Below are 22,844 nucleotides of genomic sequence, written 5' to 3' on the forward strand. Positions count from 1 at the left end.
GGGCTTGATAATTAGCTGATTACAAGTTTATTCAGGTGTGCTGGATCAGGGATACATCTAATACATTAATGCAGCGTTTCCCAATCGTGGTTCTGTGGACACCAGGGGGTGTATGTTTTTGCCCTAGCACTCACACACCAGATTCAAATGAAAGACTTAATGATAGGTTGATTACGTCAATCAAGTGTATTAGTGGTAGGGCAACAACAGACTCTGTGCACCAGCGTAGTGAGGAACTTCTGCTTTTGTCTAGAAGTCGGTGTTGCAGTTTCCGGTTTACTTATAATACTCATATGCATTAGTAAACACCTAAACTCACAGCAAGATGAGTGATGCTGTTGTACGGAAAAAAAAGAAATATAATGTACGTGACTCATCTAAGTTTCAAGGTACAAGTGGAGCATCCTCTTTTAAAAAAAATATGGCTTGCGCCATTCAATTACTTCAAACGCTAGACTGAAATAGTCAGAAAAGGCAATTTTTTTATATACTTCCACGTAACGCAGGTTTAAGCGCAATTAATACCATATAGGACCAGATGTTTACTTCCTATGCCTGTTGTTATTTTTCAGTTTCGTTGTGAAATGAGGTTACAGTAGTAAAATAAAAGAGGAGACCTGTTTTGGTGCTTTTTTGAGGCTATGGAATTTTAAGCTTCATTCAGGTTGAAGAGGCTGAACGAAGGTTTGTTTCAATTCACTTGCTATGGGGACGCGCTAGCGTCGGCCGGCACGCCACAGTAAACTACTTACCCTCGTAGTTGTGCAGCTAACTCGATACGTAGAGTTTGAATCCCTTGTTCCGCTTGCTTGTTGGAGCAGGGGACCAGGCATCAACAATTCGATGGACATCACTAATGCTTATTTTAGGCAGGTCTTGGAGACATCTACTAAAAACTGATCGCCTTAAGTAAACCGGAAAATTATATGCCGACATCTGGCTAAAGCGGAAGTTCGTCCATACACTTGTGCACAGAGCCTATTCAATCAGGTGTGTGAGTGCTAGGGCAGGAGGACCAGGATTGGGAAACACAGCATTAATGGGATCCCCAGGAGAGGTTTGAGAACCACTGTACTAGCAAGTTAAGGCCTCAGATTGCCAGACACCTGAACTGGTCTGTGGAGCGCAGCAGATAGGTAGATGCTGTGTGTCCTTGGAGATCACCAGAGCTTAGATTGGCCTATTCCCCTGGGATATAGAGTGTATACTATCAGCTGTGCCTTGGACAGCAGGCTGGTGAAAAACAACCCTGACGTCAAGTCCCATGACCCTTCAAATCTACTGAGTGAAATAGCTTTTCCCTCCAGACCAGGGGTAGGACACTAGATTCAGCTGCCCGACAACTTTGGTCAAAGCAGATTGTCAGGTGGCCACAGCATAATTTAAAATTATTTTAAAAAGGCATTGTACACTGCAAATGGACAACAGCAAAGCCTAAAACTTGACTGTACTTGAAAATTGCAATAACATAATATCTTGATGACATTGACACACAATTACGTTTCCTATTTTTACTTGTGAGAATAGTTAGCTAAATTAAACGGACATAGCAGTATATTTCCAGTGATTTCAGTCTTTTATGACTTCATAAGATATCTATTATTTATGTACTGAGGTCGTTCCCCTGAAAAACTGTGATTTTGACCTGCAGTTCAATTCTCCTTCTACACCATCTGTCCACCTCATATAAGTGTTCTTTTTTCCACACAGCACGTCCAGCACTGAAGTCATTTTGCACACACAGACACACTCACTCAACCGACAACCTGAGAAAGCTTTTCTTAGGAACTCAAACCTGCCAGAGGGAGTCGCTAGCAGTGCGACAAGGCAAGGAAATCCCTTCTGATGAGGCCACTCCACACCCAAGGCAATGCTTGGCCAATGTGCATTGCCCAATGCGACTCCTAGCCACACGTCAGCCGGCAGCACAGTCAGGGCTCAAAATCGAGACTGTAGTGGGCAGCTTGGTGCTACAAAAGAGCACCTTAGACTGCTGTGTCACCTTGACATTTTTTTAACTAGCTCCACCAAAACATAACATTCACAATGTTCTAGCATGTCTGGCTCAGAATTTGTTAGAGTTGCCTTTCTGAAATGGGCCCTCTCTTTTTTCCCTCTCTGTGAAGATGCTAAAAGAATCTGTCATTAATTCTAGACGTAGCCCTGTTGCTGGAATTCCAGAGAATATTGTAGCAATGGCAAAATAGCCTACTTCCCATACGTTTCAAAGGGGTTGAGGTAGCTGCATCAGCCAATCATCTTGACATTTAGAAGATTATTGGCTGCTTATTTATATCTCAGAATGAGACAGTTGCTTATATAATGTGAAATAATTACGTTAATATATTACATTTAATTATGAACCAAGTGATTTATTCTCAATGGACAAGGCTTGGATGAAGTCCACTGTTGCCTTTTTAGACTAGGCAAGATTTGCAGTTTTGACAAACCCATATTACTCACAAAGCAACTCTATCGTGTTTCTCTTGTGGTTCTTAAAAAAACTGGAGGACACTAATTCAACTATTTTAAATATTTTCATGATATGGTATAAAAAAAGAATTACATTGCACATGAAATGCAAATAATTAAAAGAGACAGCTTTTTACACTAGGCATCTGAGTAGACAAAGTCATGGATGGATTTTGGAAAACTGTACTCACATGATGAGTAACCATGGAACACTTTAGCTCAGTGGGCTAAAAAACCTGGCCACGGAATAGGACACATGAAGAATTGTTATTCTCTCAAGGAAAGAAGACCCAACACAGAGCAGGACCATGCTATGAACCCACAAAGCTAGAAGCCAAGCAGCTTATGAAAACATCAAAAGATTAATATTCTTCTAATACCGCAGCCAGGGAATACTTTGATATTGCCAGTCAAAGCTACTACAGAAAAAGCTGTATCAGACAATGTTTTGTCGAAGCCAGCAGTAGCCTGTGTTCTGACACTTACAGTGTAAGTTGCTGACATTTTCCTTGTCACAATACGTGCTGTCACACCCAGTGAAGTAGGCCTCAAGACAGCAGCAGTAAACAGATCTGTCCCATGCGAGCTGTGATGAATATGCATCATCCATGCTACCCATCCACTTAGAGAGGTGTGACACTTTAAAAGCTCCTCCATTCACACAATGGCAGGAGGGCAAAGTGCATACTGTGCACAGCTCGAAGAAGGGGCACCTGTATGCCCCCGGCTCCTCTCCTGAGAGTGCAGCACGCGTGATAATGGATACATGCTTTGCAAAGCTCTCAAACACGGCACCGTCACCAAGAGCCGTAGGCGGGGAACTATGCTATACACTGATAGTTACAATACATATTGCTAGCTTGCAAGTCCATTTCAGAACATCAGCAGACTTCGACTGATGTGAAATACAATGTAAAGACGTGCAAAGCTAAATGAAAAAAAAAAAGGAAGAGATGGCTTGAAAGAAAAATAACAAAAATCGGAAAGGCATCTAAAAAAGCAGTCATGGGGAAAACATGGCAATATGGCAGTATTATTTTGCGCTAGTTTGCTCTACGAGCACCAAAAAAAATGTTTCTCTTCAAAATGTAATCTGTTTAAAGAGTAAATCAGTTAGTTTTCAGCGCTTTTATTTCCATGACTTAGCTAAAATATTTTTCTAATAGCTCCCTTGTCCTGCTCCAGGAGACATATGGTGAGCATTTTAGAATAAAATCACAGAATAAAATTGCAATACATATAAACTAGTGAAAGTTGTTAGAATAAAAATAAAAATTGTATCAGCACCTAAGCATTGGTATAATATAGTATGATGAGCTGGCTGGCAATTCCCAGCCCTGCTAACAAAGTGTATTAGCCCATGCTTTCTCTTGACCATGACTGGTTCTGGCTTATCACACAATTCCCTCAGATCATATGAATCCATCACTGTAGAATGAGAGTTAGTGAGACCCAGATGGTGTCTCTCAGTCCAAGGAGGTCTGTCTTCATTGCATTGCAGAGAGAAACATGTTGACAAAAAAAACCTTTGTTGTTGGAACAGTGGACAGAAGCAGACTCAGTTGCATATAATAGATACAATAGCCTACATGTTTCTATGACAGCAGTCATTGGCTGATTCACCTACATGAAATAGCAGACCTCTCTGTACATTGGCCAGGCGCATTATGTAACATTTCCCTTTCCTATTATTTTCCAATAGGGAATGACCTTGAGAGTCAAAACCAAGCCAAGTACAACACTGATTCCTCTGCCTATACATTAATAAGTGATTAGAAGTAATATACAAAGAAAGCCCTATCGTCGATGACATGACATGTTTCATGCACTGCAGGTCCTTCAAAGAGGATTTCTTAGCACCACCTAAAGAAGGTATTAAAAATATATCAGTTCATATTTGAATAACATACTATAATAAAATATACTGTTAAAACGTTGTACGAAATAAATCCCAATTTAAAAAAAAAATGTTTTCATTGTTTGGATTGTTTGCATCGTTTTCAACCAGCCAAAAAGCGCATTTGTTTCGAAATTAGCATCATCCATCAAACGGTCCACTCAATTCATGCAGTCCAGATAGGGAGAGCGCATACCGATGTGCATGACGCGAGGCAGCATCGCCTAATCACATCACACCAAAAACTCGGAGGATTATTCTATAACATGTCTGCCTTTTAAAAAGTCATTAAAAAGCCACAGAAAACAACCTCACATACACACTAAACAGGACTGTTTACTAGTGTCAGGCTTATTCTAGGTGGACTCCAGATACTTTTTGTATCCACCAGTAAGAGTAGGCTTAACCCACTCCCTCTCCATACATTGTTAGCTTAAAAGTATCAGGCTATTTGCTTGACAAAAAGAATCATCGCTTTTGTTATTATTTTCGGTCACCTATATGGCGGTCTTTAATAATCCATAAATTATCCTCAGAAGATGGGATATTTCATGCTGCAAACGTCTTTATTTCAATTTAGTGAAAACTTTGTTTAAAAGACAACTAATCGTATACTTATATCATACAACTGCATTAGTATACAGTAATGTTCCTAGGAATGAATTACTTATCCGTATTATCTATACAAATAAGTATTGAAGAGTAAGGGATTCCTATAATTGTATTATCATGCACACAAAAAATCATATTTACCTTGCAAAGAGTGCGAAGTTTATGGGGCTTTGCGCTCTTCTGAAGTAGGTTACGTGTGGACAGAGATGATAGTCAAGCGTTTACTATTCTTTCGACCCCTGAGGTGAGGTTTTTTGGGGCTGAAATTAGCCTCGTTGAAATTCACTGGTGCAGTTCCGAGGATGCTGCAAGCAAGTAGGACCGTCCACACAGATACAAACTCGCTGAGGAAAGCGCAGCGTCAGACCGTGTGCATCACGACTCTCCCTCAGATTGATTGATGCATGATCAAGGATACTTCACTGTTTTGGTAGGGTGCTTTTTGAGTTTGCGCAAAATGAGGAAAGGAATAAGCGTCCTGCTGCAGCTTCTTGCAGAGCTGTGAAGTAGAAGATGTACACGTACGGTGATTTTCATGTGGATTGAATTTGCAGTCTTACCAGGGTCACTGTCAACAGACAACACCCAGGCTATGCTATGAATATAAAGTCGTAGGCATGGCACAGGTTTGGCTTACGGCCAAGTTATGATGTTCAATCAATCTACTGGAGTGTTACATTTTAATTCGCAAAAATCCAGTCATTTTAAACTAAACTGCATTTATAACAATTGTTTATGTAGTTATGTTTTAATTTTAAACATACCATTAGTTATCTGTATGAATAAAGGCCTATCAGTTGCCTTCCTTAACCCACCCCGCCTCGCGCGCGAACCAACATTAACTTCGGCGCCAAATAGCTGGAGGCAACTGCATCTATAACATGGCGTCCGAAACGTCTTATTTGTTGGTCTAGCTTGTTACTTACTACATCGTTTGCCGTATTTACCATCTAGAACAATATCTGGTAAGTCGTCAAATACGTGTCAAATTGTAATAACTAATAGTCTAGTTGTACAGTATTTGACAAATACAGTTAGTTAGCTAACAACGAGCTGTCCCTTACTGATGCTAGCTAAATTACTTGCTAGTATTAATGTTTCACTAGCTATCTACAGTAGCTATCTATTCTAGATAAACAAAGTATTTATTTATCTTTTGTTGAGTTGTCAGAAAGTCAAAAGTGACCTTGCTAAAAAAACAGTCCCCAAAGTCGTCTGCTGTTCAAATGGTGAGACACAGAAAATAATGTAGTGTGCCTTTACTTACTCTTTGAGGCTACAAGTCGCTACAAGTACATCGTTACATACTATATCGGTTGTACAAAATCCAAATGCTTTACAAAGTGTCAGTAACGTGTATATATGAACCGTCTGTTGACTCACTGTTACATTATTAAATCTGTTATATACGTACGTTTTTTATTTATTTAAAGGTTTATGCTTAGAGTTTTAGTAGGTCTTCAGTTATTCAGTTTGCAAGTTGTTTCTTTGAAAGGTATGGAAGCTTATAGTTAACTTAATACAAATGTTAATGCAATCCCACATATTCATTTCCACTTTTGCCTGTCATGCCCCGCTTTGTGGTTGACAAAATTCAAATGTTAATTCGAATGTGAAAAGGGAGAAACAGTGCCAACATTTGCAATTGAATTGCCATGTTTTATCGCTGTTTTCATAAATTAATGAAAATGACATTGCAATGCGAATGCATTTTCATGTTCTACGGCCCATTCTCTGAAGGCAGGATACTGTTTAACATGCCAACCGGAAATAGGTTGGTTACAATCATAGATGTATGGGTACAATGGCAACTGCAGGGCTAGTCTGAGTGATCTTGGATTTGGCAGATCATATTGAAAGCAATTTGATTTCCTGGTCAGACGGTCATGACAGAATAGAAATAATAATTGAAAATCTAGCTTCTCTGCGATCACTGAATGATTTTGGCCCGTTTGTGTTGGCAAATTTTGTTTAGTTCTTGACAGACTCTCACGCGTGTCTCCCCTGGGGAGACCAGCTCTAACCTTTTTGATTTTTACCATTGTAAAAAAATATTTTCCCAAAATATAATATATAAATTGGATGTATAATAGCTCAGAAAACAGAGCAAGGACAGAGTGACATGGAATGGTTAAGATGCCCAAAGGCAAAGTTTTACAGAAAAACACAAAAAGTAACTCAGGATCTCAGAAAAGGTACTCAGACATCTTCTCCCATGGGTCTCGCCTTTAGGCTTCTTAAGCAGTATCTCCTATTTGTTTGCTGTAGCAGTCTGTATGGGCGACAAGAAAAAGAGGCTGGTAGTCTCCTTGGTGAAAAGCTTTTCCCAAGGTGGCTCCTCGCTTCTTTATGGGCACCCTGATTATCCCTCACGAGAGTCTGGTGTGGAGCAGTGGGGCTGGCCCTCACAACAGCCTCCAGAATGTTCTGGAATGTTCTTACACTCCCCTAGTGGGAGCTCTCCCACTTCCTGGAACATTTCTGCTCTGTCCTGGGCAGACATCTTCCAGGGCCCTGAACCATTTCCTCTTACAACAATACGCTTATAGGATGGGCCAGTCACAGTATATATCACAGTATATATTCATACTTTTTCAAGAATAATTTGGGGTAGTGGCTTTCACAATTATACAGCAGTAGCCTGCAACAGCTAATTAAAATTGGGAAAACAGTGTATTCTCAGTTTAACCCATGTTTTGGTAAATCTGTCATTTTAGGTTTTAGGTTTAATGGATGAAGAAAAGCATGGATAAACACACAACGGATATCTGTTTTCCTAATAGGAAAGATGCTGTTCCATTGCCTTCTAAACGACCACGGACAGATTGCACATTAACAAACAAACACTGTGATGAAACCCTTTTAGAGTTAAAAGAAATGTTGAGTTACCAGAACATTGACAGTTTCATGCCACTAAAGAATATACCTTTTCTTCATGAGGATAAAACGCACAGAATTGATTCTGACCATGAGTATTCAAAATACACAGGGACAGGATTTTCTTTTAAAGAAGTGGAAACAGATGATTGTTCAGCTGTCAGAAATAGTCAGATAAGCACAGGGTCATGTGTCATCAGTCATAGTACAGAGGTAGACCCACAAGGTCTACATCAAGGGATAGATGAGCAACATCTACTAAGTCAAACAGGCACATCTTTTTACAGCTTTCACCCTAGAGATGAAGCAGGGTGTGCGTCAGCACAGTCTCACACTGCTGATGACACAACAAGTGATACGTCCTCAAGCCATGGTTTCAATCAGCCTAGGAAATCACTCAAATCCACTCTCACCAGTTCTAGTCCCTTGTTAGACAAAACAAAAATAACTGAACAAAATGTAGACAGCCAGATCCCTGTAACCAACCACAGCTCAAGTGTGAGTCATGGCACGGAAGAACTTGATTACACCCGTGAACGGCTTGTTCTGAATTCAACCATTTACAACATGGGCTTCAGCATGAGATCTGCTGAAGAAGAAAACAACCATCAGATTCAGAACAAGGATGAACAAGGATTTAATCAAAGTGACTGCAATGAGAAAGAGGCCAGGAATTGCCCATTACTTGTTGTTTGCAGTGATGTCTGTGGGTCATCTGGCTCTCATGCTGAAACAAACCCCTTTGGGAACTTAACAGTAATGGGAAAAAACAAAGTAAATGTATCCATATTGCAGAATGATGGGAGAGAAAATTCTAATGTCTGTGAAAAAAAAGCTACAGACCTAGTTAACAAGGAAGATCTCATGCACATTGACAGCTCTGCTGCTGTGAAGACAGCAGGTAAAAATGTAGATAATGACCCTGTTGTCAGTTATTATGCAGTATTAGACAGGTCTATACTGAGTGACGAGGCTAAGATCAAGCACAATGATCTCCATGAAGCAACCTGGGGGGACACTGTTGGCACGGTGACTGCTAAAGCTTTGTGTGAACTGGGTGATGATTACGAAACAAACAAGAAACTGGCAGTGCCACCATCAACAGGACTGAGTCCAGACACAGCAGATGTTGATTGCAACAGTATAGTAAGTCAAACTGAACATGCACTTTACTGCGACATTGACGTAGTGGTTCTAGAAAACTGTAATAGGACTACAGCATTTGGATTATCTCAACCACTGGAATACACGACTCCTTTTCACCCACCACAACCTGAAGATTTACCCCTGAGGCCAGCTGAATATTTCAGGAATGGTACTTTGATGCTGTCCTGTAATTCTGATGATCAAAATGAACCCCAATTGAAAGTTGAAAAGGAGGACACATGTCAGGTACCACTGGAGCAGTGTAGTTGCACAACAGAGGAACATATCAAGAGCAGCAAGAGGATAGATCATTGGGAGCCAGTTCTCAGCAGCACTTCTATCCCCGAAGAGAGCAATGGTCCAGAAGAGAGAAGTGAAGCATGTTCTTCTAAGACAGCAAAACATCTTAGTGAGAAATGGGACAAAGCAGGCAAATTTCCTACTAATGAAGATAATCTAAAGAACCATGACACCGTTAATTACCTTTCTAAGTGTGCCATTCTGAATGGGATAATGGACAAAAACTGTGACAGTGTTACAGAATGTATCCTTCATGTTGATTTAGGAAAGGGGGAACTGGGAATGATATCTCAAAGTGACATGCTAAAGAGAGGTGTCATAGAAACGATGACTTCTGAGTGGATCAACAACTTGCCCGAAGCGGAGCTCAGCAAAATCGATGAGAACCCAACATATCACTTTCCTTTGGAAGCCACACCTGGAACATTTCTCTTGCAGGCTGCCAAAGAGGGTTCAACCACTGACCCCACAGACATTACCGCAAAACTCCTCAAAATTGAAACCAGTCATTTAGGCCCTTTCAGCTTAGTACCCAATGATGCCGTCGTCCCAGGATCAGATTCAAGCCCAGAGAATGACACAGTATTAGACAAAGAGGAGGACCGATCAGCCACAGCCATGCAATCTGCAACACACATTCTCTTTGACTGTGTGCCCGTTGGGTTTGACACATTTGAAAAGTTCCAGCTTTCTCCCCTTGACACCAATGGCTTGGAGTTCAGCCCTCTCCACTGCAGCTTGGCCAGTCAAGTGTTTAAAACTGAGTTCCAACTTCACAGTGCTGATGGCACTGTGCCCCCGGGAGAGAGTGATAATAAGGACATATCAGAGGAAGAAGGGGACCAGTGCCAAGAGGAAGCTACTGTCTTTTTCCATGAAGTCGCTGCCCATGACGCTTTCTCATGCCAAATCTCCATTCCATCAGCGAGCCCGAGAAAGCCTACCCAGACTTCCCTTCACTATGGAACTTCCCAGTTTGAGCCTCCCCCTCAGGCAAAACTCACACTCAGCGCAATGAACAACATCCATCCAGTCTCTGAAACCCACAGCTTCCCAGAGTTTGAAATGAAAGAGAGGTTTGACATGGTCATGGAGGAGCTGAGCTTGTATTTTGAGATCAGTGGCGACCCGGGTAATCATTCACTTGAATCAGCAACATCTGTACTGTGCTGCGTTATGGATCCTGGAGCTAAGGAGGACAACTCTGCTTTAATGACGTGAGTGTGTCTATTGTTTTTATTTAGGTTTCTGTGTGACAGATTTTGCCCTGGCAATTAATAAAGTAATATCTCATTTATCATTTTCTAGGCAAAGCAGTAGTGGCCACCCAAGCAGCCGGAATGCAATGGAAGAACCCTGCAGAGGCTTATCACTTTCAGATGATGACCACAGTCTGAAAACATATCAAGCAGAGCCAGAAACATGTAAAACTGAGGGCCTTGACTGTGAGCAGGAGGTGCCTCTTGAATGCAACCATCACAACACAGAGGAAGAGGAGTCTATGTACTCTTTGTTTAAGCGTAATGGTTGGTGGGGTTTGTCATTTAGCAAAAGGCCTTGGTCTGATCACTGTTTAGCTGTCTTTCCCAAAAACATTTTAGAAAATAAGTTTATTGATGTGACCTTAAAAACCAAAACAATAATGATTATTCTAATTTGTATTGCACCAATCAGACTTTTCATTTTATGTTGTCAATTTCAGACATTTGATAGATCTTCCAAAACAACTTACTCGTACGGTATTACAACACAGCAGGCATATGTTTTGTTGGGACAGTCCTTTTATAATGAACAAGACTGTCTTGCCTGAACATTATTATTGGATCGCAGTGTTTGTGTCTACAGACTCCAGAGAGCAGGGAGCGGATGACAGATCCAATATGTGGTCTCCTGCCTTCACATTTCTCCCATGCTTGGATCATTTAAATCACAGTAAGTATCAACTTTGTCACACATTTTACGTTTGACTATCCTTTTGAGGACCCCAAACATTTACATACAAAATGGGTTTTCCCTAATCCTACATCTAAACCTAACCCTAACATTAACTCTAAAAACCTAACGTAAGAAAAGCTTTAACCTGAAATAAAACTTAACACCAATTGTAATGTTTACCCTAAACCTAACGCTTAAACTAATGATAAGCCTTTATATCAATAGTACCATAAAAAAATTTCTAAATCACATTTTTCTGGTTTCACTACCTAAGCATTGGTTTTTAAGTCCCCACTAAGATAGTTATACCTTTGCAAACACACAGGAGTTAATAATAATTTGAGTCTTTTGGTTAAACTCAAATAGAAAACTTGTTACAACAACAGTTTCAGTAATTGAATTTTTTGTTTAACCTAACTATCCTGTTGCTTCTCTTCATCAGGCTACCCAAAGCAGGCTATCTAACATATCCTGCCCAGTAATTCCTGTTGGCCCTAGATATTGCACACTACTCTGTATGCAGCAGGTTCATACACGTCTGCAATACTGTATTAGATTGGTATTCTTGTCTCCTTGCCTTCAGGACAGCTTGAGGAGCAGCAGAACAAGAGGTTGGAGCCTCTAAGAACATGCACACGTCCCATCAGGGTTGGACTCTCCAAGAAGGTTAGGACTAAACAACTTCATCCCTACTCCAAGTGATCACTTAATGTTTTTATGCAGGACATTGCGTCATTGTATTTTATTCAAACATGATTTGTACAGGTGAGCAGGTGTTTATTATATTTCTAGATTTGACTACAACTCAGTGCTATCTATTAATGTTATTGAGTGAGATATTATTTCTTGCCCTATTTCTGATGAGCAAGTTAGCACACGTGTGTATTATTTTATGAAGAGTGTACAGTAGGTTAATTTGCTCCACTATTGTATTTATTAATGGATGTTTTGTATTTAGAAGTGTTTTATTGACTTAAATGACTGTGATACTTTATTGTGGGATGTTTGAAAAAATATGTTCAAAAGAGGATACTTGCATTGATGTCAAATAAAAACAGTAAAATGTAGGTACTGGATAGCCCTTCTTTCTTACATATTTATTGTTATTAGACACTGAATAAAACATTCTGTTAACACTAACCTCAGAACCTAAGTAAAACACTTTTTTAAAACCAGTCTTCAATCTATGTTTTAATTTGTCTTTTTTCATGTAATGCTCCGCAGTCTTCAATATAATACAGATTTAGTTGATTCTCTACTGTTAGTCTGAGATAGGCCCGCCAGGTAATAAGGGTGGCAATGAAAGATGTCTGTGGGGAAATGTAATGCTGGGAATAATAATAGTCTGGAACGCCTCAGGGGCTTGACGTTGCTCCTTCCAGGCGCCAGCACCTGCCATCTAAAAAACAAAGACATACTGTGCATGATGTTGCAAAAAAAGGCTGCTATAGATTTAGAAACCAAGTTGAAATATTTAATAACATTCAATCAGGTAGTCTAAACAGCCAAGGAACTATACTCCCTATAGTTAATTTGAACCAAATAACATATATGTATCATTTTTAAGTAGCTATAGATTACATATATTAATCTGTAAGATGTTGACTGACCACTGTGTCATGTTTTAGGTACTCAATGTCACGGTTGTGTAGGTAGGACACAGGTGCAGAGACATGAGTGCGGTAATAATCCATGGTTTTAATAAAAATAACCTAAAACAATAGCAGCAACCACTGCTGTGGGGCAGCAGGCACAAAACCAAAATGATCCACACGGGGTGTGGCCAAGCAGTGAACATAAGTAGAATCCCCAATTGGAGGCAACGATCCACACCTGCCTCCAATTGGGGAGACCGAAATGAATAGAGGTGCCTAGAGGCACCACCTTCTGTCCGGTCCTGACTGTTGCCCTAGCCCAGTGCAGAGATGGCTAGGGGCATAGCCAGGATGTGACACTGTAGTAGAAAAAATATCTGATTGCATAATAATTGTCCAAGTACAAATATATACAGTATCTCAGATGTTGTTACCCCCTTGGGCTATTTCACATATTATTTTGTTTCAACATGAAATCAAAATGGATTTCATCAAGTGTTTTTGCCACTTATCAACACAAAACAGTCCATAATGTCTAAGTGAAAAATAAAATCAGAAAATTATTTTAAAAGAATAACAAATAGTTGATTCACCGCCATTTGTTAAGACACACCTAAATGAGCTCTGTTGCAACCTTTCTCTTGTAGTTCATGTAATTAGTTGAGTCCACCTGTATGCAATTAAGGTGTTTCACATGATTTGAGTTTAAACACAAAAAGCATCTACTATGGCTGTTAAAATTCAAGAGCTCCGGCCATATAGAACAGCTACCGGACATACACAATAATTTGGAGTAGGTGATTTGCCTGATGTGTTCCAGAAAGGTGGCACTCAAAAGGGCTCAGAACAAGAATAGACTGACGAGTTTCAGAAGAAAGTTATTTGTTTCTGGCCATTTTGAGCCTTGAATCAAACCCACAAACGTTGATGCTGAAGATACTGAACTAATTTAAAGAAGGCCAGTTTTATAACTTTTATCAGCACAGCAGTTTTCAGTGGTGCTAACATAATCGCAAAAGGGTTTTCTATTGATCAATTATCCTTTTAAAATGATAAACTTGGATTTGCAAAAACAACGTGCCATTGGAACACATGGTTGCTGATAATGGGCCTCTGTATTTCTGATAAATTTGATGTCGGCTTAATAGACCGATTGCTTTTCTTTTGAAAAAAATGAAATTTGTAAGTGACCCCAAAAATGTGAATGTTAGTGTATTCCTATAAGAATATTGTAATATGACAATTGTGGTGTGTAGGTAACTTGTTTGTTGTTCCCCGGTTTCTCAGAAAGGGATAAGTATTCCAACATGTTTCATTGCGCTGTACGATTTATGGTTTCAAAGTTACAGGTATATTTTAGAATTGTGACTGGCAGAGTAGACCAATCTAGAGGATATTGAAACCAAATGATGCGGACCTGATAATATTCATTGTATTCATGTAAATGTGTGAGTGCCTGTATTTAGTTTCATTGTGTTGGTCTAGGTGAAGTAATGTAAATGTGTTGTTATTGGGGAGGCTGGAGTTCACCCTTAAATAGCAAGACAAAAAGTATTTGAGATTTTCTGTAACTTCAACTTCCTGGACACACATTTGTGTGCGTGCTATATCTTTTTGTTTTTACCTTAGATTGAACTGTTGGTTTTGGTTGTTGACTTGGTATGTAAATATGTCTGATGAACTGTAACTTAATTTGCTTAATACTAATACATTATATTACTTTGGAATATAAACAGCATTCCTCATAATATTGGTGTAATCCATTTCAGTGTAGTAGCCTATAGTCTATGATAAATGTATGAGTGTTTTTTTGTCTGGTATCTTTCAGTTGTTTTACACAATAATTGGATTCTGAAGCTAGATATTCCCAGAATCAGCTGTTCATTTTATTATTCATAATTATCTATTTTCTATATAATTTTTGTAATAAACCTGAAAACATAATTTATAATGCATAAATTGTGACAACAAGAATAACTTTCTTGCGCTTCACCACTTCAGAAATGTCTTGGAACAGACATATTTCTGATATTTTCAAGCACAGGCAGGCTCAACTTGAATAAAAAATATCTCTGATTATTCAGCTGTAATGTTAGTATTAATAGTACTACCCAATTATTGTTCGGTTGCAAAGACGGAACATTTGTCATCACCTTATACACAATATATACTGGCCTAAAACTGGGTCTGTAACTGGTTGTTGGCTGTCTGTTTCTGGTCAGTGCTCGGCCAGGTCTTGAGCTTTCTAATGCTTTTCTGATTACATTAATGGTCAGATTTACACTTTGTTAAAGCCAGTAAATCTGGTGCCTCTGATTGGGATACAGCTCTGTTTGGGAGCAAAAAACACTTCAAAGACACACTGAGCCAGAAGGTACAGTATCTCTGTCTTTTGAAGTTCTTAAAAAAGTCCTCCTCTCGATCGTTTGCAGATGCTCCCCTATGTAATTCATTTACCACAATTATGAGCTCCAATAATGATGTAACCTGAGCTCTAAGATCTTAACCAATACTTCTAATGAAACTTGGCAGGCAGTATTATGTTGTTTTATTCCAAAAATGTAAGGATTAAATACACTCTAATTTGTTTTTTATATATTTCAAATGGATATGGGCCATACAAGGCACAAGAAGACTAGCAACTGCAACATTCTGACAGATGTTGCATACAGTGTATAATGGAGAACTTTTGTCCTATACTTTTGTCTTGATGATTTAGTGTTAATTAAAATGCTTTAAAAAATGTATCAGCTTGTCGTGCATATTTGAATAAGTCATTAAAATGAAATGCAGACACTTACATTTATATTATTTTACACTTGAAAGTGATCTCTTTTCCCTTAATACCGCCCCTCCCTGGATACAGAAAGTCATCTGGTTCAGAAACATCTGACAAGAGATCTTTAATGAGTATAGAAAAGGCCTATTGAAGACCCATACATCACAGCTTGTTTTCACCAATGGAAGAAAAAAGGTTGCATCATCTGCTTCATAATTACTGTGAACCAGCTGAACCAAAGTATCTGTCATGCACAACCCCAAACCATCATATCGGTCATCATTAAACAGGTGTTGACATGGTTGACTGTGTTTATGTAGTTGATGCACATCATTCTGTACGTCATGCAGCCATAACCAAACACTTTTAACTGAGACTAAACCGCGAGTTTCAGATCCTGATGCATATCAGGGCTCAACAAATGGCATTTAAATGGCATTTAAATTCCTGAACAGTATGGTCAAGGATCCTGATGATGGATTGTCAGCCACCCACTTGGCTGTCATGCAGGTGCTGTTTGATATCCGCACGGCTGGTCAGGGACTGTTTGTGAAAGTTGTCTTTGGAAAAAGACCCTCATTTGTCCGATTCTAGCAGGGAACCTATGACAGACGAAATAGTGCATCTGAGTTCCATCAAAGGTAAAAATTTTTGCTTTCGTTTGAACTCATAGTTATCCTTCGCTGCCTTCTTCACTTGAGTGACTCACGCAAGTTTTTTATTGTTTAATTGAACAACAATACCAGAGAGCCACGCGTCACATCACTGCTCAACCTTGCAGCGCAAAGAGCAGGCAAGGTAGTTACTTGTGCGTTTGTCAGATTACGAAACAACTGGATGATGTCGAGTTTATAATATAATTCTTATTTTTTTCTATCTTAATTATTTTTGCAATGTTTCGAGAGCGACGTGACATGCTAGTTTTATTAGTCCGACTTTACTAGTCCGGGGACATCAGGCCATCGTTATTGTTGAGCCCTGCAAAATAATTAAAATCTAACAAAGCAGCAACATTATAGACTATTATGATATAATGCAGTTCCTAACCTTAGGAATACCAGATTCTATACCAAAACTCTTAATATACAGTTTATATTTAAAGGTCGAAACTTTGATTGCATAATATACTGCAAATGAGACAAAACAGTAACAGTATTACGTTGTATAGACGTGCCTGTGAGCTCATAAGTATTTAATGTGCTATAGTTGTACAGGACTATTGTGTGTTGCTAATGGCCAAAACAATTTGTGTTCCAGTCACAGAATCAAATAATCTACTCTGCGTGTAAATATATTGGGTTTACCTCAGCTAAAGTGGACTCAGTGTAATTTCGCCATGGAACAGAGTGAATGAAATGCATGCCATCCAGCAGTGTAGGTTTGGCTGTAGAGAATAGCATTAGCCTAAGTAGGGAATAATAATTATAACCCCATGTTATTGTATGATATTATGATTTTGGGTATCATCAGTTCTTTAAAAAGTACCAGGTGGGGAAAATGCCTGTAAGAGGCTTTGAAAGGAGTATTATACAGTATGATAGCATAATATTACATTCAGAGTTCTGATTAGTATGTGCAAATGACTTTGGTTGTACAACAGAAAAAGAGACCACCCAGCCACACAGTGCAAATGGGATATTTTGTATTCAAGTTGAGCCTAAATCAACATTACTGAGGGAGATGGATTTTAGATCAACACGCTAAGCATATCATGTCTCAAAAGCATTACCATAAAGTTATTAACAGATATCACTTCATGTAGCTACTGAAACATGATGTTTTAACATGTTGGCCCAATTATTTTCAGTTGCTGGTAATATTTACATATTTACCAACTCCCAACACAAGTAAACATTCATGTGGGATTACTGATGATATTTACCACTGCAACAAATATATTTTAGTAATTCAATTCAAGCTAGTGTAAACTTGAGATGCGTGCAATAAACAAATGTACAAATCTGTACATGATTAGTGGTTGAAGGACTAGTCTTCCAATATAGCTATATATTAGTTAATATTTAATCTATTTAAACAGCATAGAATAGAAAGAGCAGATTATATTAATGAGCTGTCTTTTCTGTGTCACCTCAGGGGTCTGTTTGGCCACACGCTCTGCCAAGACTGCAGTGCTGTAGTCTGCAGATAGATCCACTATAACCTACAATAAGTAAGTCAAAATGGTTTGTTGAACGATGTCCAGTTAAAAGTGCCCTGCTTTGAGTGATATCAAGCAAATTGAAAGGATTTTGATTAATAACAAAGTACGATTTTGCTCATCAGTTATGTTATATAAAATATATGAGCTATAATTTTCATACACAATTCAAGAATATTGGCATCTTGTTTTTACCTTTACTAATGGGTTAAATAAAAACAAGTGGTTAACATCAAAGTCAACTTGTTTCTATGTGGCATTATACATTTTAAATGAATAGATTGTATATTTTGGATGCTTTTAGACAATGGAATAATTTGCGATTAAACATAGATAGTGGCCTAATATTAGCTACCAAAGGTATACTTTAGTTAACCACAGTGGATATAAAAAGTCTACACACCTCTGTTAAAATGCCAGGTTCTTGTGATGTAAAAGAATGAGACAAATATAAATCATGTCAGAACTTTTTCCACCTTTAATGTGGCCTATAATGTGTTACAATTCAATTGAAAAACAAACTGAAATCTTTGAGGGAAACTCAGTCTTTTATTACAGCACTCAGTCTTTTTGGGTTGGAGTCAATTAGTATGGCACATCTTGACGTGGCAATATTTGTCCACTATTCTTTGCACAAGCGCTCCAAATCTGTCAGAAAGCGAGGACATCTCCTGTGCACAGCCCTCTTCAGATCACCCCACAGATGTTCAACTGGATTCAGGTCTGGGCTCTGGCTGGGCCATTCCAAAATGTTAATCTTCTGGTGAAGCCATGCTTTTGTGGATTTGGATGTGTGCTTTGGGTTGTTGTCATGAGAGGTGAACTTCATCTTTCTAACGGACGCCTGAAGGTACTAGCACACAGCCAGTACTTGTCAGAAATGTCCTGCAGTTCCTTTAATGGTGCTGTAGGCCTCTTGGAAGCCTCCCTGACCAATTTTCTTCTAGTCTTTTCATAGATTTTGAAGGGACGTCCAGTTCTTGGTAATGTCTCTGTTGTGCCATCTTTTCTCCACTTGATGATGACTGTCTTCACTGTGTTCCATGGTATATCTAATGCTTTGGAAATTATTTTGTACCCTTCTCCTGGCTGCTATCTTTCAACAATGAGATCCCTCTGATGCTTTGGAAGCTCTCTGCGGACCATGGCTTTTGCTCTGAGGTGCAACTAAGAAAATATCAGGAAAATCCTACTAGAACAGCTGAACTTTATTTGTGATTAATCAGAGTCACTTTTAATGATGGCAGGTGTGTAATGACTTCTATTTAACATGAGTTTGAATGTGATTGGTTAATTCTGAACACAGCCACATCCCCAGTTATAAGAAGGTGTGCACAATAATGCAACCAGGTTATTGTAAGGTTTTTATTTTTCCCCCTCGAAGATTTCAGTTTGTTTTTCAATTAAATTGTTCACATTATAGGTCACATTAAAAGTGGAAAAAGTTATTTCTCGTTCTTTTACATCACAAAAACCTGGCATTTTCACAGGGGTGTGTAGACTTTTTATATCCATGCATTATGACAACCATTGCGTTCCTGAAAATCTGAATTCGGTAGCCTAATGAAAACAATTGTCAGCTAGGAAGGAGTGAGGATATGCCACCCCACCCCCGTAAAATGTTTGCCTGACAAAATCAATGCACCCCACTTTGTTGAGCTCAATTATGTAGACAGCCACCAATGAATAATGGAGAAAATCCAATTTAGTTTATCAAACAAAAACCTTATACTTGGAATCAATCTTTGTTAGGTTAACAGCATCTCTTTCCTGGTGCTCCTTGAAAGTTTCTCAACCAGAAAATTGTGGGTTATGCCTATCTGCATTTTGGATACGTGTAATGTTATTTTGCAAATGAGAGGGATACCCCTTGAGATGGAACTATATTTCAGTCAAGCCATTTCTATATCTTCAAGAGTAATCACGTCATTCAGGGTGTTTAAGTGCTAATAGGTACCTGACATTCTGGGAATTTTGATTGCGATAGGAAAGCTCATCTCTGAGTTCATGGCTCTTCTTACGTAGAGGTATAATAAATGCCCCCCCCCCACAGTGCCATGGTAGCTGCCACAGATCCCCACCCAAGAGACAGATGATATCTGAGAAACACAGTGTCCTATTCACAGGTCCACAGTCGCTGGTGCACAAATGCACACGTTCACAATGGGGGGGGGGGGCTCTGATCTACCACCAAGAAATACAGCAACAGTGATGATGCTTGAAGATTGAAGATGGTTCACCTTGTGAATAGTTACCAAATCTGGGAGAATTCAGTGTGTCGCAGTCTCCCCTTGGATAGCTGCCTGGGTGAGATTTTCTAGCTAAGAGAGTGACTTGATGAAGGAACATTTATTTTCTGCCTGGCTGAAGTCAAGGGCAAGGCAGAAGTCAGAAACCTGGCTGAAGTCAAGGCCAAGGCAGAAGCCTGGCTGAAGTCAAGGGCAAGGCTGAAGTCAGAAGCCAGGCTGAAGTCAAGGGCAAGGCAGAAGTCAGAAGCCAGGCTGAAGTCAAGTCCTCATTGGCGTTGAAAAACGTGATTATTTAGTGAGTTCTGATGTGCGCGCGTCAGGCGATGAGTTACTGAAACATAACTATCTGGTGTATCATACAGTATGATTTCCTCTTTTTCCAGACAAAGCAATTATCACAACTGTGTTATTCGTCTAATAGCATTCTATTTACCCAGGAAGGGATAATCAATCCTCTGACCCTGGCCATGCCACATATCTCCCACCAGGACAAATGGGCCCTCTTACATATAGTGGCACTACTTTTGAATACAGCTCTACAGGCACTGTATAGGGAATAGGGATGGGAGGATGAAATACTGAGTGCTACAAGCAAAAAAAAAGGGAGCTGGTCAGATGGGAATGTCTTCTAGTTAATAGTGATATACAGTGGGGCAAAAAAGTATTTAGTCAGCCACCAATTGTGCAAGTTCTCCCACTTAAAAAGATGAGAGAGGCCTGTAATTCTCATCATGGGTACACTTCAACTATGAGAGACATAGTTGAAGTGTAAAAAAAAATCTAGAAAATCTAATTTTTTATGTAAATTCCACAGTAAAATTAGTATTTGGTCACCTACAAACAATCAAGATTTCTGGCTCTCACAGACCTGTAACTTCTTTAAGAGGCTCCTCTGTCCTCCACTTGTTACCTGTATTAATGGCACCTGTTTGAACTTATCAGTATAAAAGACACCTGTCCACAACCTCAAACAGTCACTCCAAACTCCACTAAGGCCAAGACCAAAGAGCTGTCAAAGGACACCAGAAACTAAATTGTAGACCTGCACCAGGCTGGGAAGACTGAATCTGCAATAGGTAAGCAGCTTGGTGTGAAGAAATCAACTGTGGGAGCAATTATAAGAAAATGGAAGACATACAAGACCACTGATAATCTCCCTCGATCCGGGGCTCCATGCAAGATCTCACCCTGTGGGATCAAAATGATCACAAGAACGGTGAGCAAAAACAAAAAGAACCACACAGGGGGACCTAGTGAATGACCTGCAGAGAGCTGGGACCAAAGTAACAAAGGCTACCATTAGTAACACACTACACTGCCAGGGACTCAAATCCTGCAGTGCCAGACGTGTCCCCCTGCTTAAGCCAGTACATGTCCAGGCCCGTCTGAGGTTTGCTAGAGAGCATTTGGATGGTCCAGAAGAGGACTGGGAGAATGTCACATAGTCAGATGAAACCAAAATAAAACTTTTTGGTAAAAACCCAATTCGTCATGTTTGCAGGCGAAAGAATGCTGAGTTGCATCCAAAGAACACCATACCTACTGTGAAGCATGGGGGTGGAAACATCATGCTTTGGGGCTGTTTTTCTGCAAAGGGACCAGGACGACTGATCCATGTAAAGGAAAGAATGAATGGGGCCATGTATCGTGAGATTAAAGCAAGGGCATTGAAGATGAAACGTGGCTGGGTCTTTCAGCATGACAATGATCCCAAACACACCGCCCGGGCAATGAAGGAGTGGCTTCGTAAGAAACATTTCAAGGTCCTGGAGTGGCCTAGCCAGTCACCAGATCTCAACCCCATAGAAAATCTTTGGAGGGAGTTGAAAGTCCGTGTTGCCCAGCGACAGCCCCAAAACATCACTGCTCTAGAGGAGATCTGCATGGAGGAATGGGCCAAAATAACAGCAACAGTGTGTGATAACCTTGTGAAGACTTACAGAAAACGTTTGACCTCTGTCATTGCCAACAAAGGGTATATAACAAAGTATTGAGATTAACTTTTGTTATTGACCAAATACTTATTTTCCTCCATCATTTACCAATAAATTCATAAAAAATCCTACAATGTGATTTTCTGGATTTCTTTTTCTCATTTAGCCTCTCATAGTTGAAGTGTACAGGCCTCTCTCATCTTTTTAAGTGGGAGAACTTGCACAATTGGTGGCTGACTAAATACTTTTTGGCCTTCTATCTTTCACCTTCTATCTGTTCATTATCCCCCCTGATCATTTCAATTGGAGAATATTTTATAAGAAATGCTGTGAAATGTTCTGGACTACAGGTTTTACACATGAAGAGGATGTTGCATAATTATTGCCAAGTGATTAGATGGAGAGGTGTATGTGTGTGTTTCTGATTTGTGAGTGTTGGACAGTCAGCCATGGATTATCCCCCCCCCCCCCTCCCATCGAGGGAGAGGTTTTAATGGGAACGAATACTGCAATGCAGCAAATCAAATCGTGAGAATCGGTTAAGTTCAGAATGCAACATTTCCAGTCTGATGGTCTTTGACTAGCTCCATGTGAAGAATCTGAAAAGTAATCAAGGTAAATGTGATTCATGAACAACATAATATGAAGGAAATCAAGAAATGTGTGTTTAGTTGCATTCACAATATATTCAGGAAAATAATACATTTTAAATTAATGCGATGAAGAGCGCCCAATCCTGTATGCATTTTGCTATGCATTACATTCATTTTATTCATTGCTTATTTATTGTCTAACATTTATGTGTAAAACTGCCTCAACTCTTTATATAACTCAGCCTTTAACCAGGACTTTTTTTTATCACATTGGCTGCCATGTGTCAGATGTACAGA

The 22,844-nt window shown here is 39.4% G+C and overlaps 2 protein-coding genes across 5 annotated transcripts in view; one reads left to right on the forward strand and one right to left on the reverse strand.

Moving 5' to 3' along the window:
• The window catches only part of vsnl1a (visinin-like 1a), a 27,292-nt gene extending 21,739 nt beyond the window's left edge, over nt 1-5,553 (reverse strand). The window contains exon 1 of the mRNA XM_010900574.5: nt 5,123-5,553. The gene's annotated coding sequence lies outside the window, so the exon portion shown is untranslated. The remainder of the gene's footprint in view (nt 1-5,122) is intronic.
• On the forward strand, nt 5,420-11,959 carry LOC105028094. Of its 4 annotated transcripts, none has more exons than XM_010900575.4 (5): nt 5,631-5,946; nt 7,699-10,521; nt 10,613-10,830; nt 11,135-11,236; nt 11,823-11,959. In XM_010900575.4, the coding sequence occupies exons 2-5, from the start codon at nt 7,715-7,717 to the stop codon at nt 11,939-11,941; spliced, it is 3,246 nt and encodes a 1,081-aa protein (XP_010898877.3). In that variant the 5' UTR covers nt 5,631-5,946; nt 7,699-7,714; the 3' UTR covers nt 11,942-11,959. The 4 variants fall into 4 exon arrangements, 2 of the variants coding, with proteins under 2 accessions (XP_010898877.3, XP_010898878.3); XM_010900576.4 differs by having other exon boundaries at nt 5,632-5,946; nt 11,150-11,236; XR_002198174.2 differs by lacking the exon at nt 5,631-5,946 and adding an exon at nt 5,420-5,502 and having other exon boundaries at nt 10,613-11,236; nt 11,823-11,911.
• The last annotated feature ends 10,885 nt before the right edge of the window (nt 11,960-22,844 follow it).

Source organism: Esox lucius, chromosome 18 (assembly GCF_011004845.1).
Source record: "Esox lucius isolate fEsoLuc1 chromosome 18, fEsoLuc1.pri, whole genome shotgun sequence".
NCBI lineage: Eukaryota > Metazoa > Chordata > Actinopteri > Esociformes > Esocidae > Esox > Esox lucius.

Bases quoted from the DNA above. Each gene is read 5' to 3' on its own strand.
- LOC105028094 (XM_010900575.4), top strand. From the start codon at position 7,715: ATGAAGAAAAGCATGGATAAACACACAACGGATATCTGTTTTCCTAAT. The intron at 10,831-11,134 runs GTTGGTGGGGTT...ATTGGATCGCAG, and splicing joins CTCTTTGTTTAAGCGTAATG to TGTTTGTGTCTACAGACTCC. The intron at 11,237-11,822 runs GTAAGTATCAAC...CCTTGCCTTCAG, and splicing joins CTTGGATCATTTAAATCACA to GACAGCTTGAGGAGCAGCAG.